The sequence below is a fragment of the Theropithecus gelada genome, chromosome 6 (assembly GCF_003255815.1).
Source record: "Theropithecus gelada isolate Dixy chromosome 6, Tgel_1.0, whole genome shotgun sequence".
In the NCBI taxonomy this organism is placed as follows: Eukaryota; Metazoa; Chordata; class Mammalia; order Primates; family Cercopithecidae; genus Theropithecus; species Theropithecus gelada.
Genome location: NC_037673.1, coordinates 144,960,260 through 144,977,222, shown reverse-complemented (window position 1 = coordinate 144,977,222; position 16,963 = coordinate 144,960,260). Strand labels below are relative to the sequence as shown.

The 16,963-nt window shown below is 40.9% G+C and overlaps 1 protein-coding gene across 3 annotated transcripts in view; it reads left to right on the top strand.

Annotated features, from left to right (window-relative positions):
- HTR4 (5-hydroxytryptamine receptor 4) overlaps positions 1–10,036 on the top strand; it is a 161,873-nt gene extending 151,837 nt beyond the window's left edge. For 2 of the 3 annotated variants that reach the window (XM_025388278.1, XM_025388279.1), the window contains 2 exons: positions 7,227–7,346; positions 8,281–10,021. In XM_025388278.1, the coding sequence (XP_025244063.1) occupies positions 7,227–7,346; positions 8,281–8,371 (211 nt within the window). In that variant the 3' untranslated portion in view covers positions 8,372–10,021. Of the gene's footprint in view, positions 1–7,226; positions 7,347–8,280 lie in introns of all 3 variants that reach the window. The other variant, XM_025388280.1, reaches the window with a different exon arrangement.
- Positions 10,037–16,963: the final 6,927 nt, after the last annotated feature.

Here is a 16,963-nt window from a genome sequence, read left to right as displayed (position 1 = left end):
ATACGTATGAATATATACACAGACATATATATAGATATGAATGATTGTCATATATAATAACTAGTTGCTTTAGGAATACTTTGGCTTTTTGGTTCACACTTCACCATCTTTATAGTCATCATCATCTTATCTTTGGAGCTACCATTTATTGAGCAACAGTTTATATGCCAGGCATTGAGCTCAGTGCATTGTATATGACATCTCATTGGGTCATCTCATTTACTCTATGGAGCACATATTATTGTCTTCATTTTACTGATGGGAAAACTGTAACTCAGAGAGATTAAGTAACTTGGCTAAGATCCCACAACTGGTGATGTCAGGGCCAGGATTCTAGTAATTTCCACATCCCTTTGTTGTTAACCACTAAACTGTGCTCCTTGATAGCTAACTCAAAACTCTTGTAAAAATTCAGAATTGTTGATTCTTAGACATGGAGAGGGTTTCAGAAGTGATCTGGTCAAATGTCCCCTCCAGTACAGTGATATTTTCTCTCACTTGCCTGTAAGTAGCTTTCTATCTCTTCTCCCAGTGAGGGATAGCTCATTATCATCCAAGGTAAGACATTATATTGTTTGGCAGTCCTAGTGGTTGCAAAGTTTGGTCAAATTTTACTTCTCTGTATCTTCATCATAAAAGCTTAGAATTTTCTAGCTGGAAGTGATATGAGAGCTCAAACAGCCCAGTGGTTATCAAACATTTTTGGAAGGTGTAGCAATCTTTTCTTCAAATGGTATCTCACTTGGAAGTGCAAACAACAAAAATAGAATTGCTTTGAGCAAAGCAGGTGTTGGTGTGGAGGCATGTGTGCACAGCATCGTGACGATTGCCCCATCCCTCTAAAGTCTCCCATGAGGTTATTGGTTGAAGTCTTGTTGAAAATAACCTGAAGTAGATTACTGACCTCAATATCTTATAGACAAGAAAATAGAGGCTCGGAGAACTTAAAAAGTTCGCTAAGCTAATGCAGCCACATCATCAGAGGAACAAAGACCAGAACCTAGGTCTCAGAACTCCTACATCCATTTCTCACTTACTCATTAATTCCTCCATTCATTTATTATCTTCTTATTACATGCCTAATAGGGTACAGACACTGTTCTTGGCAGAGGGGCTCCAGCAAAGACCTAGGCAGGCAAGATTCCTGTGGCTAAGGAGCTCACAGTTGGGCTTTTATCTTCTTACTTTTTCCTGATGGTCTAATTCCTGCCTTTGGAAGCTACACACAGACACATACACTCAAAAGTTAACCAGAGCATCCTGGGAGACTTCTACATTCAGTCCATTTTTTGCTGACTTTCCAAAAGGGTGAGTTCTAGAATTGAACTGAAAGGCTATTCACACATTTTGGTGGTTTTAGGATGCTCTTTCCTTGACAGAGTTGCAAATTATAAATTATTTTCTCTGTCTCTGGTTTTCTTTTGGGACTATGTATATAATATAGCCATAAAGGGAGAAGCTGCTTCGTCTTTATCACTCAGGAAGATGGAAAGGCCATTCAGACATGTGGGATTTTAAACTGCAAATGCCAGCTGGATTGGGTTGTAATAGGATAACCTTGAGCAGTACAGTAGGACTTGCAGTGGGTAGAGAGGGAAGGACATATGAAGCCTTTCTTGGCCAGACCCAATCTAGTTTTCCAGCTCATTTCCCTCAACTCTTCCCACTGCAGCCCAGCTCCCAGCTCCCCTGACCTAACTCTTTGTGCAATAAACATACAAGACTGGTCAACTTTTCTCAAACACATAGGGAATTATTTTGTCTCTGGATCATCTCTGCTGCCTCGAATGCTGTCTCACTTTCCAGACTGGCACAAGACTACTCATTCTTCTAGGCATGGTTCCAATAGGAGATCTCTAAACTTTCCTGGCCCACTTTCCCCTCAGTCTCTTCCCTCTCTTACCACCTCCTTGCCTTTCTCTTGGAAGTTCAGCTTATCCCTCAGTATCTTAAGTATTCTTTATGTACCTGACTCACTGTCACTCACATGGGCAGCTTCTCAAGAGCACTGTTTAGGGGTTGAGAATGCCTGTTGCATGAAGGTGCAAATTTAGTGATGTTGTTTCAATGAGGCTCTGAGTTCAGATCCTGACCCCACCACTCTCTAGATATTCTACCTGGGGAAGGTTACTAGGATTCGTTCCACTCAGCCAGAGCCTGCAAATAATAACACCCATGTGATAGGCTTATTGTGAAGTTTATATGAAATAATCCATGAATTTCTTAGCACAGTAGTTGACACATAACAAACATTCAGTAAATATTGGCTGTGTTTAAAACATACTTTTAAGGTATTTTCTCTGAGACATTTTCAGGTTCTTTTATATTGGAATACTATAGAAAAAACAGGTAGATAGTCTGACTCCCAAAGATTCAGGTTTCAATCCTTTTATTTGCCATTTAGGAACCATGGTAGACAATGGAAAAAAGTCATGAAAGGACATTGATTTGACCTCTTAGTTCCGTGTGCATATTGAGAAATAGGAAAAGAAGTACATCGGGATTAGAATCAGCCACGCCTGATTTGATCTCGCACTTTGGTGTATTGAAACATGGACATATCTGAGGCTGGCGATGGGATTAAAGGGCCTTGGGAATACATTTTGTCCAGAGGCCACAATGTTAACATCCCAAAGTGTGAAAGCTCAGCTTTCTGCAAGCTTCAAAAAACAGTAGAAAGAAAGATCCTAGAGCTCATGCCCTGCAGATGCATTGCTTTATGTCCTTGCCAAGACACTGTGCTTTCTGCAATTTAGTTTTCTCATCTGTCTGATAGGAGCTTTTGTCACTTGCATGCTACTTTCATGATTTTTTTAATCATATCACCACTCTACCCATGCCATGCTAGTATTTATTTACTATTTTTCTTTAGATACGTTTTAAATCTAAATAATTGTATTTGTAAAGGAAACTCTGTATCGTGACCTTAAATGCAAAATTACATAGAAAAGATGATTTTTAATATAAATGCAATGAAAATAAAACAAAGTTATTAAAATTTAACTTTATCTCATTTTTTTGCCAAAGACTTTGAGCCTGAAGCCTGCACTGCGTTTGTTAGGTATTAGAGACTTGTTAAACCAGAGAAGGACCACACTGAGTCAGAATGACTGAATGAAATAATTTGAATCCCCTTGCTGTCATTCAGATTATTTAATGCTGTGCCCATTGTCTGAGATATCACTCACAGAACACATCCCATGTTTGGGAAACACTTGATCTTCTAGCCTCTGTAGAATTCTGGTTGATAGTGAATCTAAAGATAATTTAAGAAATTGACTTTTTTTTTTTTTTTTTTTTGAGACGGAGTCTCGCTCTGTCGCCCAGGCTGGAGTGCAGTGGCCGGATCTCAGCTCACTGCAAGCTCCGCCTCCCGGGTTTACGCCATTCTCCTGCCTCAGCCTCCCGAGTAGCTGGGACTACAGGCGCCTGCCATCTCACCCGGCTAGTTTTTTGTATTTTTTAGTAGAGACGGGGTTTCACCATGTTAGCCAGGATGGTCTTGATCTCCTGACCTCGTGAAGAAATTGACTTTTAACAAGCGAACTTGCTGATAACTTATTACAAATCTATGTGTCTCACGGTTTGTAGACATCTCAGTTTTTATCAGCTAACAATACCCAAGAATTCTATTTCTCATCACTTGAAGATCACCTAGAAAAACATTGCTTTGTAGATCTCTTTACATTTTTTGCTTTCTCATTTTCATAATCACCAAGTGTTTTCTCATCTGTTTATCTTCAGTGTGATGAAAACCAATAAATACTCACTTGTCCACTTTGCTGAAATGTATGTTTTATTTCATTGTTTCCATTCCTTTCCCTTTGGGAGCATCACCGAATGCTTCAGATTTCTAGCTCTGGCCCCTCTGACCTGCCTGTGCTTTCTCTCTACTGCCCACTAAGTCTCTATCTCTAAGCTGTCTCTCTGGTATGAATAGAATGGCTGGCGGGAAATCTCATACACCTGTGTGCGTAAAAATCAATTGAGAGCAGTTTTTTAAAATGCAGATTGCCGCTCTCTCCGCCTCACTCCTGCCCTCCTGCCCTCGCTGTCAAAGGTCTAGTATGGATCCTGGGAATCTGTATTTTATACAAGTACCCAATATAGTTCTCATGCACATAGCCTCTGGACCTTTGAGAAAGATGTCTTAGCAAGTGATTCTCCTCCTTCTCTTCCTTCACTTCCTCCTCCTCTTCCTCCTCCTCTTCTTCCTTCTCTTCTTCCTCCTCCTCCTATTCTTTCTTCTAGAGAACAGGCAATTGTAAGTCTGTTTCATTAACTGCTAATATTAAACTTCGTTATAAAACTTCCCGTCACATAAATGATTTCCATGTTTCCGAATGGGCAGAATTCTTGATTTGAAGGGCAAAATACCTGAAGTACTAGATCCACCATTACCCATCAATCAGTCCATGACCCTACATTACACTTTCCTATTCCTCTAACATGGAAATAAGACTCTGTACCTTCTTGCTCTAGAGATTTGCACTGAAGATAAAATGTGAGAAAAGATATGACAATGCTTTGTAAATTGTCAGGGATTTTTACCAACACGATTACAAGAAACTGAATTTTAAAAACTCATCCGTTAAAATATTGGAGAAAGATTCTTTTTAAATGATGTTTTGCATCAGGGATTTTGAGTGGCTCTGCCAATGTTTTTGATCAAACATATGTTTGAGGAGAGACAGTTGTGATCTCGCTGCATTTTAAGTTGTGGCATCTCAGCCCCACCCTATCCTATCCTACCCAGATACGTTTAACAGCTTTGCAATGTAATTTCACAGATTCCGGAATTGAGGTCTTTCAGATTCTTTAATACAAATCCAAAATTACCCTCCCTGTGTTTCCCGTGAAACCTCTTCCCTCCACATGGAATATAAAGTATCAGATACTAACAATAGAATATTAAAAGCCAGATTTGAAGCAATTACCCACAGCTTTGGAGAACAGTCCCACACACAGCTGGTGCCCAATCAGAGGGCCTGTCTCTGTCACCCACCATCCCCGCTACTCATAGAATCAGAATGCCAGAGTTGCAAAGGATCTTATAGATTATCCTCCCCTTCATTTAACAAATGGGAAAAGTGAGGCACAGGAAAGGGACGAAGTCATCCAGAGTCACTCAAATGGAGGCATTAGAACCCAGGTACCTGTCTTCCGGTTGCTACACTCTGCTGCTTTCTTCTCTGAATTAGTAGGGTGATTTTGTAGCTGGGAGTGAAAGGGGCTTCCTGAGTGTTAAAGCCACGTGCACTGAGGATGATCTTGTTGCACAGGATGGAGGTCTCTTGTGGTGCAGCATAATGTACCATATTGTTTTTTATCATGTATGAAGGCCTAAAAGGCAGATGACACTAAACTGTTAACTGTGAACAATTATGTAAGTATAACAATGAGAACCGCGGCTATGAGCCAACTATCCATAAGATCATTCTATCATTATTCTCAAGTTCTCATCCGTCCTGCTGAGAGAGATGGTTGTGAGTCCTTCATAGCGTTAGATGCTGGGCCACTGTTCTTTCTCCATGGCCGGAGCTATATTGATGTAACATGGTATTAGGCATCAAATAGCAATACTAGAGTATTTTCAATCTTTATTTAAATCTCTAAAAGAATTGTACAACAGAGCCAATATATTGAAGCTGAGTTTGCCAGTGTCAAAGATAGATAGAGAGGGAGAGAAAGAGAGAGCCAATGTAGCCCTTCGGGAAACATTTCTCAAGGAACCTCTTCCTCTCTCCAATTGCTCTGGAGCCTTCCGCATGCCCAACCACATAGTTTTCTTCAGCTCTGATCTTTTTGCCTTGTCTTTTATCCTCACTCCTCATTCATTATTATGTTTATTCATGTAACCCCTCTCTTTGTCTTCTGTACTTTCCTCTTACCATTGCAGGGTTTTTTCCCCTCCTTTACACGTAGTCTCCCTAGTTCTACATCACAGAAAACATTGGGTTCCACTTGGCAATGACTCTTCTTTAATGGTCAGATGGAGTTAGCAGGAAAGAGTCCAATGTTAGTGTCACAGTCATATTGTGTTGCAATAAATGGAGAGGTCACATCACACTGCAGATTTCTCACAGGTGGAACATTTATAACATGCACCCCTGTACATATTCATTTCACCCAGGAATCTGCCATAGTGGGACAAAGAAATGCTAGAGACAGCAAGACCTAAATACTATATCTATAGTGGTAGTTGTCAAAATGATGAATGACAACACAGTAGAACAATTACTAGCACAGATGCTGGTGTCAAAAATGACTTAAATGTAAGGTCTGACCCTGTCATTTATTAACTGTGTACACTTGGGCAAATTACTTATACTCCTTGAAGCTCAGTTTCCTTGCCTGTGAAATGGATATAGTACATGAATTAAGGTGCATAATGCATTCAGCCCAATGCCTGGCACACCAGTGCTGCACTAATGGGTGGTTGTTTTCATCGTTGCTAATAATGACAATAATAACAAATATGACACAAAGGGAATTTGGCCAATGAGAGATGAGAAATTCTTATTTTTTTTCTTCCCTCTCTCCCTCCTTCCCTTCCTTCTTTCCTTCCTTTCCTTCTTCTTTCCTTCCTCCTTCCCTTTCTTCCTTCTCTCCTTCCTTCCTTTTTTAGTTTCATTTCTTCCCTTTCATTCATTCTTCTTTCTCTCAATAGATATGTTTAATGAATAAGACAGATAAAAATGTAAGGGAGCATGTAAAGGCCTGAGGGCACATCTTGAGTTGTCTAGAGAGTTTACACTTTAAAAAGGCATGTGGAAAATCTGGAGGAAGGAACATATAACCAAGGATGAATCAAGGATGAACAAAAGCTATGTTCAGAGCTATGTTCGGATCTAACCCAGAAATAGTTAGATCTCATTATTTAGGGAAGAAATCTTGCATATTCTGCTGTAATAAGAATAGACTTCCAACTGGAAAGAAGAGAACATTTTAGGGAGAAAGTTGCTGTCCAGGATTGATGGAAAGCATTTAACTCTTTCTAGCCAAGATGTGTCATGTCTTAGGGGTTTAAAGGAACTTGTTGCTAACAAGTCTGATGATCTTTGTCTAGGACTGGAGAATAGGTGGAAGCCTGGAGATAGTAAATATTGCCCCAATTTTTCAAGAAACACTAAAGCTAAACTCCAGAAACCATAGACTCATAGCTTGTGTAAGTAAGATTCACTATTGTATAATAATTCATGCCAAATAATTTCTTTATCTGTTAGGAAAGACTTTCTGTTTGGCAGAGACATTTTAGCAAGGCATTGGACAAAGCCTGTCAGAGTGGGTCCATTCTCAGGCACATTGAGCATTAGATGTTTGACTGTCAGGAAGCCTGTCTTGGGGTAACTATGATTTTCTGTTTTTTCTTGCTCAATATTTTTTACCTTGCCTGAAAAACTAAAAGGCAGATGACACTAAACTGAAATATCTACTATTGTAGATTATTTGATCTTCCTATGTGCTTGCAAAAACCTTAAGATCTAGTTTGAGTGGATGCTAAATAATCATATCTTGCATGTTAAAATTGCTATGATTTAGAATGATCTCAGCTGACTAAAGTGATATCAAACCAAGATAACAAAGTTTAACTGAGTAAAATGTGATGATTTATATTTTGGCTCAAATAAATAAATAAATAAAATCAACTATGCAGCAATGTAGTAAAGAACCTTAGGAACTGACAGCTGTTGTATCAAAAATGATCAAAGTTGGCCGCAAGCTCAATATACGCCAATAACTTATTACCATTGTTAGAAATGAACTGAATTTGACTACATTCATAGAAGTAAACCCAATTGATGATGAAAAGTTCATGATGTAAGTCAGGCTCATTGCCAAAATTTGTGCACTTTCCTAGTACCATAATTCAAGAGAGGTGTTCAAAGGACAGTGCCCATTATGAGGAATAATCTGGAAACCATAATATGTAATGAACTATTAAAGAAAATGGAATGTGTAGCCTGGAGTAGAGAAAACTTGGAGGATATAATCAGTAGAGGGCACAATGCTGAGGGGGCCTGATAGGCGCACTAGGTCCATCAGGTAGAAGCCACATGGACACCGATTTTGGCTGAACATTGATAGGTTATTTCTAATAGCTACTGTTGCCCAGAATTAATATGGACTGGCCTGTCATTTGAAATTCCTAAGTAGAAGCCAAATAGCTACCCATCTGCATGGCGCAGAGTGTTCCTGCCATGCAGGTGGGCTCTTTCAGGAGATGGTCTGCAACATCCATTTCAATTCTGAGGTTCTGTAATCTTCTCCTCTCTCTAGGGATGCAGTGGAGTGTGGTGGCCAATGGGAGAGTCAGTGTCACCCGCCAGCAACTTCTCCTTTGGTGGCTACTCAGCCGAGTGACACTTAGGCCCCTGGGACAATGACCCAGAAGACAGCCATGCCTCCGAAAGAGGGCCAGGTCCTAAGCTGCTGCTTGCGCGCGACTGCACCCGGTATTCTCTTCACCTGAGGCCTTCCTTCCGCCGGTGCAGGAACCCGGTGCACGCTGGGCTTTTCCTCCGAGATTCCAGCAGGTGGCGCTGGAGGGAGTCAGAGGACATAATGGCCTCCTTGTTCACTTTTTATTTCCCAGCACTCCCTCTTCCCAGATTCTCTGCTCTTGCCGCATGGTCTCTGGTGTCTCTGACATGTTCCCGTCACTCACTGTGTCTGGTCTGTCTCACTCACGTTCTAAGCACGATAGCTTGTTGTGTCCTATCGCGGTCACTGATGTCTCCAAACACACCTTCTTTGCTGTGTGGGCTCACAGGTATCAACAAAATACTCCCTCTCTGCTTCTGTCTTAGCCAGAGTCCTCGCTCCTGTCTTGCTTACTTGCTTGGTCACGTCCGTCACAGCCATGTTCAAGCTCTCCCCTGTCTCTTCTTCACCCTGTTCTGTGCCAGACGCTAACACAGTTTTCTCCCTGTGTCTGGGTCCAAACGTGCATCCTCTTGGCCGGCCCCCTTGTCAGTCCCAGACATCCATTTGCTCTTCCTTATGTCCAATGTCCGTCCTCCTCTTCAGGACATGCTCCATATATTTTCCATGGAAGACACAGGGTCAGAGATCTGTCAGAGGAAAATGGTCTCCACAGCAACTCCGGAGGGAAACTGAAGACAGATAGCTTCCCCCTGTTGTCCTGGCCGCTGGCGTGTCTGCCCTGAGATGCCACTGTCCTGCTGGGCTAGAACGGGACATCTTTTAAAGAGCCTTGGGCAGGGCTAGCAACATAGTAGGTGTTTATTAGGCTTCAAGATCTTTCCCATGAACTTGTGATGTCATTTTAAAACCTTTCAATCTGGCTTTGTTGCTCCCAAAGGAAGAGAACTGTTGGAAGTTAACACTGGGTAGACTCATTTTCCCCTACAGCTCCCCCCAGGTGCAGGAGGGCAGGATCCAGCAGTACTGGGGATGCGTAGGCAATACTGGACTTGAAGCCAGAGGACCCAACTTGCCGCCCTGGCTGTGCTACTAACAAGCTGTGAGATCTTGAATACTGTTTTTTCATCTCTGGACCCCACTTGCCACATCTGTGCACTCAAGCTTGGACCAGAGGATCTTTAAGTTTTCTTTCTGTTTCTAGGACAACAGGATGCTGCTATAGCCGTCTGCTACCTCGAGAAGCCATGGCCTGCCTGCCTTTTGGCTTTGTTTCAAAGGAAAGACCCTCCTCATTTGGGCCTTTTAGACCCCTGACCTTTCCAGCTTTTTCATTTAGATTAACCTGGATGTCTTTTATTCAAAGCTGATCAGTGGCTCTTGCGAATGCCCCAGAGCAAAAGTCCCTGGAAGGTAAATGCCAAACCCAGAGCCGTGTGAGATTCTGACTTTGATCTTGGCTGTGGTTTGATAGCATCTCAGGATTATTTATCATACTCTCTTTTTCTCTTGTTGCTTATGAAGTGTCAGTTATTGTTTCTATTGTTGTTTACTTTAGTTCTGGAACTGAAACTGACAGGAAGAAACTTTGGAATAAGGAAGAGAAGATTGACCAAACCATCCAAATGCCAAAAAGGAAAAAAAAAAAAAAGAAAAGAAAAAAGCCTCTCTGTCCTATGAAGGCTTAATTCTGTTGGGGAGAAAGTCATGTTTTAGGGAAGGGAAATAGCCTCTGAAAGAGAAATGCTATTCAGAAGTCGTGAGAAATATCTCTCCATGCTGAAATGTTCTTTGTGTGGACTGGGATTCTCCCTGATCAATGGAGCAGATTGAACCTGGGAACCATTCTTGTCACATATGAAGAAAGTTTATTTAAGTTCTAACTTGCACCCTGACTCTATGGCTGGACCAACCCCCTCTGATTTTTCAAGTCATTGTTCCCTTGCCATCACGAGGCTCAGCAACCACCATTAGCAGGCAAGCACCATTTGAGGTGCTTTTCTAATATGAAGAAGGGAGCAGCCAGCTTCTGGGCCCCACGGCTCTGGACCTGATGATGAGACCCACCCAATCTGCTGTGGCGGCCCACACACCCACCCACTGCCTGCATGAGTACGTTGGTGGGAGGAGTACAGCACAGAGGCAGCGCATGCACTGGGTCCATTGCTGACTTATTAAGCAAATTGAACTAATTCCTGAATGTCTCAGACCTCAGAGAGAATCTCTCTTGTCTACTTCACAAAGCTGTTGTGGAGATAAGTAAGATAAATTTTTTTTTTGTGAAAACATTCTGTAAATCATAAAATGCCATTCCACATATTTATCATTACTTTGGGCGTTTTGGATTACTGTAGATGTGCCTGAGCACTCAAGGACTAAGAATTTATTTACCAGGAGGTAAACCAACTTAAGAGAATAAGTTTCTATGTTGATAAAGAAACAGAGAAAGAAATGCCCCAGGGCAAAGTTCACAGGAAGGTAAATGCCAAACCCAGAGCCTTGTTAAAAAAATAATATTTTAAGAGCACCCCTTGGGTATTAATTCTTCCTGTATTCCCAGCACTTTGGGAGGCCCAGGTGGGCGAATCACTTGAGGTCAGGAGTTCAAGCCTGGCCAACATGGTAAAATTTGATCTCTACTAAAACTACAAAAATTAGCTGAGTATGGTGGCATCTGCCTGTAGTCCCAACTACTTGGGAGACTGAGGCAGGCGAATTGCTTAAATCCGTGAGGCAGAGGCTGCATTGAGCTGAGATTGCACCACTGCACTCCAGCCTGGGCAATAGAATGAGACTCCATCTCACTAAATCAATCAATCAATCAATCAATAATATTCTAGGAATTGTAGAAGCACCCTTTTGGTATTAATTCTTCCAAATCTGTCCATCCTAATTTGGTCATTTCAGGTTGCCCAACACACAAATTTATGAATGACAAAAACTCATTTAAAGGGATTTTGTTATTCACAAAGTAGGGGACTACACGCTAATTTTGATGATAATGAGTGTAACTTCTCATATGACTTCAAAGTCACATGGAATAAGATTCAAATGTCTGTTCACTATAAAAAATGTATTTGAAGAAGAAAATACTTGGGCCATCAAAATCATCCCCACACTGTAAATTATATATATACATATCCTATGAAAAAAATCAAACATGGACCAGACTATGACCAGCTAGCACGAATACTACATAAAGAGTCAACTAAGATATTGAACCTGATAACTTTTGAGAATTTTCCTGATCTGATAGTCTATGTATATGATTGTTAATTGTGGTTTAATGCTATTTTAGCTAACACCTTAATTTTATTTACATTTTTAGTAAAGTAGAATTACAAAGGGGCCACTTATGCAGTTTATAATGCACTGAGATCCCTTGTATAATCAACATATAAAGTACATGTGTGCCCACCACATAGAAGATGAAACAATTCTATCATTTCAAAGGATTACAAATTGTAATGATGGTTTCGTTTTGGTTTGTGAGATTGTATAGCTATGATTTATTTGAAGTTAAGGCTTTGAAGGTCCTAGAATCCCTGATTCTAACTTTGTTTACATGGAAAGCATCTTTGGCTTTATGATTATCAACTTTTTGATGCAGTTTCCAGAAATGTGTTATGGAAAAAATTGGAGCCTACATAGATTTTTTAATTGATAAATTCTATTTATTGATAAATTATACATATGTTTATATGAGTGCATTCTGTACATGTTTATATAAATTATATATTCAAGGAAAAAAATTAGTCTGAAAACTAATGACTGAATTTTGAATATGCAATAAAATGCCAAAGTCAACTCCCTTGCCTCAGTCTTGTGGAGCTTCTTGGGAACCTCCAAGATCCCAGGGCATCCTCCGGTAGCTACGTCATTTGAAGCTGGAGAATTTCCTGACTCCAGTACCAAGTTCCCCTCAAAGGAAAGCTAGAATCCCCAGGCCCTATATAATGTGATTTTACCAGATTCTACCTGTCTGCCTGTCTGTCACCAACAAGGCCTCCAGCAATAAGACAGATCTCTATGACATGGTCACCTCATGAGCAGAGGATGGGGATTCTGTCCAGCTACTCTCAGAGCACAAACCACGAGAAGCCATTTAAGGCAGTGTGACAGTATATATCTGGAGGTCTCGGATTGAGGTTAAGCATGTCATCCCTGCTGAAGCCTTTAGAAAAAAAAAAAACTGGGGGAGGTGGGTGGTGTCATGAGCCATCCAAGAGCCTGGAGTTCGTCTCCCTTAGGCCCAGGTTATGTGTCAATGAAATCTAGGTACCATCTCTTCTGGGTGTGGAACAATGGAATGAACCCTGTCAGCAGTCAGGAGACAGAGCAATGTCCAGAGTAAAATAGACTTAGCTCTTTTGTTTACCTCTTGGGACCTATCTTCTCACATATAAAATGCCAGGGGTGGAGAAGAATTAGGTTCTCACATCAGAATCCTTTCTTCATTCACAAATTTACCTGGAATTCCATCACATGAAAGATTCAAGCCGGATGGGGAATAGGTAGGTCTGGATCCCCTATCTCTAGTTATTGTAATCTATGCCCTGGAAGGAATCTTCTTGGGAGCCTAAAGCCCAATCGCTTGACCAGGGAATATCCTCTGTGCCGGTGCTTATTTTCCTCCTGTCCTTAGCTTTTCTGAGGTGGTGTTCATAATACTGCCATGAACTGTTTTTTCCAGGTGACAGTCATTTCCTCAAAATCACGCCTCCCCGTTACAAAATCTCTTCTTCCAATCAGAAAGCACACTGTCTCTGAAACTTCCTTCCTAGAATAGAGACCTGAGCCTTCACTGGTTGTGAAGCACCTGCTACTAGACCCCAGAAAACTCCTGCAGAACCCACCTTCAAACTAACCTACCCTTGGGAGAATGCCCTCTTTCTTGATTTCTTTACAAATTGTCTATTTTCATGTTGGAGCATCTCTAGATTCATTCAAGGGGAAGAGACTAGTATTGATTTAGCACTTACTGTGCGCTAGGTGGTTTCTATTTGTTGTAGTTTAATTCTCTCAATAGCACTATGGCATTCAGAGAAAAAGAGATTTTCTGAACACCAGCTATGAGGTAGGGTCTCTTGCCAGAAACCTACTAATAAAGAAACCTGACAAGGTCTCTACTCTCTCGTGTCAGAAACCAGAAAATAAACAAGGAGACATATATACATGAATAAGACAAGTTTAGATACTGATACGTGCTATAAAAAGAATAAAAAATAGAGATGGGCAAGGGGATGTTTCAGCTGAAGTAGTTAGGCACGGTTAGATGGAGGAGGTGTGCTCTGTGATGGGGGACAAGAATGCTAAGGAGTCAGGCATATATTTCATCTGAGGGAATATCGCTTCAGGCAAAGGGAAAGGCAAATACAAATGCACTGGGGCAGAAATGTGCTTGACATAGCCAGTATAGCCTAGTGAATGGGAAAAAAAGTGGTAGGAGATGGGATCAGAGAAGTGAGTAAAGGCTGATCATAATCCAGTAGCTTTGGTGCCATTTACCAGTTACTACATGTCAGCCTTGGTGAAAGCATTTTACATGAGACACCTCATTTAACCCTATTAAGCTAAGTATCATTTTCCCATCATAGGGATCAGAAAACCAGGCTGTACGTCAGAGAAGTTAATCTGGAATTTTTAAGGATGCAGAAATTACCTGCGGCTGGAAATGGAGCGCAGGTTCCACCAAATCTAAGGGGACTTGATTCACCTGAGGCCTGTTCTTGTTAGCAGCAAGAACAATCTTTGAAATGGATGGATTCTCTTCTTGTGCACTATTCCCCTTTGCCTCTTTGTTTCTCTGTGGAGTTTTGGCTGTCTGCAAACAAAGATGCATTTATGCAGTAGGTCTTCATTGATTTCAAGTTAGCTAGTTCCAAATGGCATCTAATTGGAAGGAAAAGCCAATTATTGGCCAGCCAGAAAGTGATTCTTGATAAAAATTATTTTATCAGAAATGAGTGGAAATCAATCTGGCTATGTAATCGTAGACTTTCTCATGCATTTCCTTATCTCTATCCTTACTGACATCATCCTTTCTACAACTGACATTATCTTTCGTCTGCATTGGGGAATTAGGCTCTAAAGCGTAACTTTCAGCATGCCATTTCCCCAATCAAAACCCCTCAAGGACTCCTCATGGCCTACTAATACTTTCTCTAAGTCCACTGTCAGAGTTTTTCTTCCAGTTATTCCCCCTCATCCCTGCAAAGCAAACAATATGCTCAACTCTTTGGATTTGCACATTCAGCTACTACTCCTGCTGTTCTTTCCACTGGGCATGCTTCCCCTGGCACCTCTTACATGGTGTATTTCAAATACCACCTCCTACCCGAAGTCTTTTCCAGCCTCCAGGACTGCATGAGGTTTTTGACCTATTCCAGCCCCGAAACACTTTATTTGTTGTTCTCCTGTGACATTTCGATATGCTTTTCAGTGTGCTTCATTAATTATGTTCTTTTTGATCTCTCCTACTAGATTTTGAGCTCTTTGAGAACTGTGGCCAATTCTTATTGCTCATCTTTCTCTTTCCTAGTGCCCAACACAGGTTTTTGTGCACTGAAGTTATCAAATAAATTCATTGGATGTATTTGTTTGAAAGAATGTGAAGGTTTTCATTGTTACGGCATCTCCACTGTACCAGTCTGCTTTGCCCCTTCAGTCCCAAATCTCAGTGCTGCTCTGCCATTAATACTCCACCCACTGCAAAAGCTGCAGCCTTCTGATAAGAGAAAACTCTTTCAGTGACAGTTTTGAATAAAATCAAGATGTTTATCCTACCTTTTGCAAGTGGCAGAAAGATTAGAGTTTTAAAATACCGTTATATCCCTGAGTTATGGCAAGTTTATTTTCTCTTTTGGTCCTGTCTATTGAAAAAGGACTTAAGCTTAAAGTTTTGTATTTATAGAATGCTGTGATGAAGCAGACCGAAGTTTTGTAGGTTACTTGACATTGTGTAATCCTAGAGGACATTGGCCTCCATTTCACCAATAATGGCATTTATTGAGACAACGTAGAGCAAATGAAGCGTGAACTGAGCCATAGATGTAGAATGGACCCAGTGAGAGTTATTCAGGCTAGAGTGTAACAAAGCATATACGAAAGATGTCAGAAAATGTCAGATTTTTCAGCAGCATCCTTTCTAATTTGCTGTGTGACTGGGCATGTCTCTGCACCTTTCTGCCTGAAGTTTTGCCATTTGTAAATTGAGAAACTGTCTTCGGTTAGGAGCTTGGGCTTTGACATTAGATGGACATAAGTTGAGATTTAGAGTCTACCAGTTACTGAATGTGTGACACAAGCAAGTTCCTCAACTCTTTGAGCCTCAGTTTCGTCTTTGCAAGGGGATAATCATAGCACATTGCCCATCCAGTGTGATGAGGCGTCAGTGGGTTAAAGCATATAAATAGTGGCACACAGTCTCTGCCATACAGTAAGTTCTCACTGAAGTGTAGCTGTTACTATTATTACTCTGAATTTCATGACATTTGAAATTCAGAAGCAGTATGTGGAGTCATATGGAAAGGGTGTTGAGAAACCAGGAGCGGGGAAGTGGTGGAAGTGGCAGGCAGTGATTGTTTCTCTGCCAGTTGTCTAATCTGAGAAGGGAGAGGTTAAGAAGGCTATTCAGAAGATGGAGATAGTAAGGGATTTGGCTGTGGAGTCAGAGAAGAAACATAATCTGCACGCATGGAAAATGGTATGTACTTGTCATTCAGTGTCTTATTATGACGTTCCTAATATGTCTCTTAATCCTTTCCAATTAATGTGTCTCACAAGCAAGAGTCTCATTTTACCTTCTAAGACAGTAAAAGGATGCAACTTTATTGAGAATATAAGATAGTCAGGACTACCTAAACACTTTACATATTTGGTAACATTTAATTCTCATAAAGAGTTTTGACTGGATTGAATCCCTGTTTCCCGATTTGCCAAATTTGTTTCGTTGGACACCTTAATTAATTTCTCCGAGCTTCAGTTTCTGTATTGGTAAAAATAGAGGTATTAACACTACCTAACTCATGAGGTTTGTATAATTTAAATAAAATTATGATAGCAATAGCAACACACTGCCAGGGAGATAATTGGTAGTTTCTATTATTATTTTTATTATTATTGTATATAATGCCCATTTTATGGATAAGTAAAATGAGGCTTAAGGAGACTACTTTTTTTTTTTGGAGAAGGAGTCTCACTCTGTCATCCAGGCTGGAGTGCAGTGGTGCCATCTCGGCTCACTGCAACCTCTGCCTCCTGGGTTGTAGCAATTCTCCTGCCTCAGCCTCCCGAGTAGCTGGGTTTACAGGCATGTGCCACCATGCCCGGCTAATTTTTTGTATTTTTATAGAGATGGGGTTTCACCGTGTTGCCCAGGCTGGTCTTGAACTCCTGACCTCAGGTAATCCACCCACCTAGACTAAGTTTCTAACCAAAGGTCATACAAGTTATAATGAGCAGAGCCAGGCTACAAACCTAGATCTGTCTATGTTGAGAATCCATGCTCTACTTTTCTGGCTGCCTAGGTGAGAGACAGAAGTAATGCCACCAAACATCAAAGAGACACTCCCTCTGA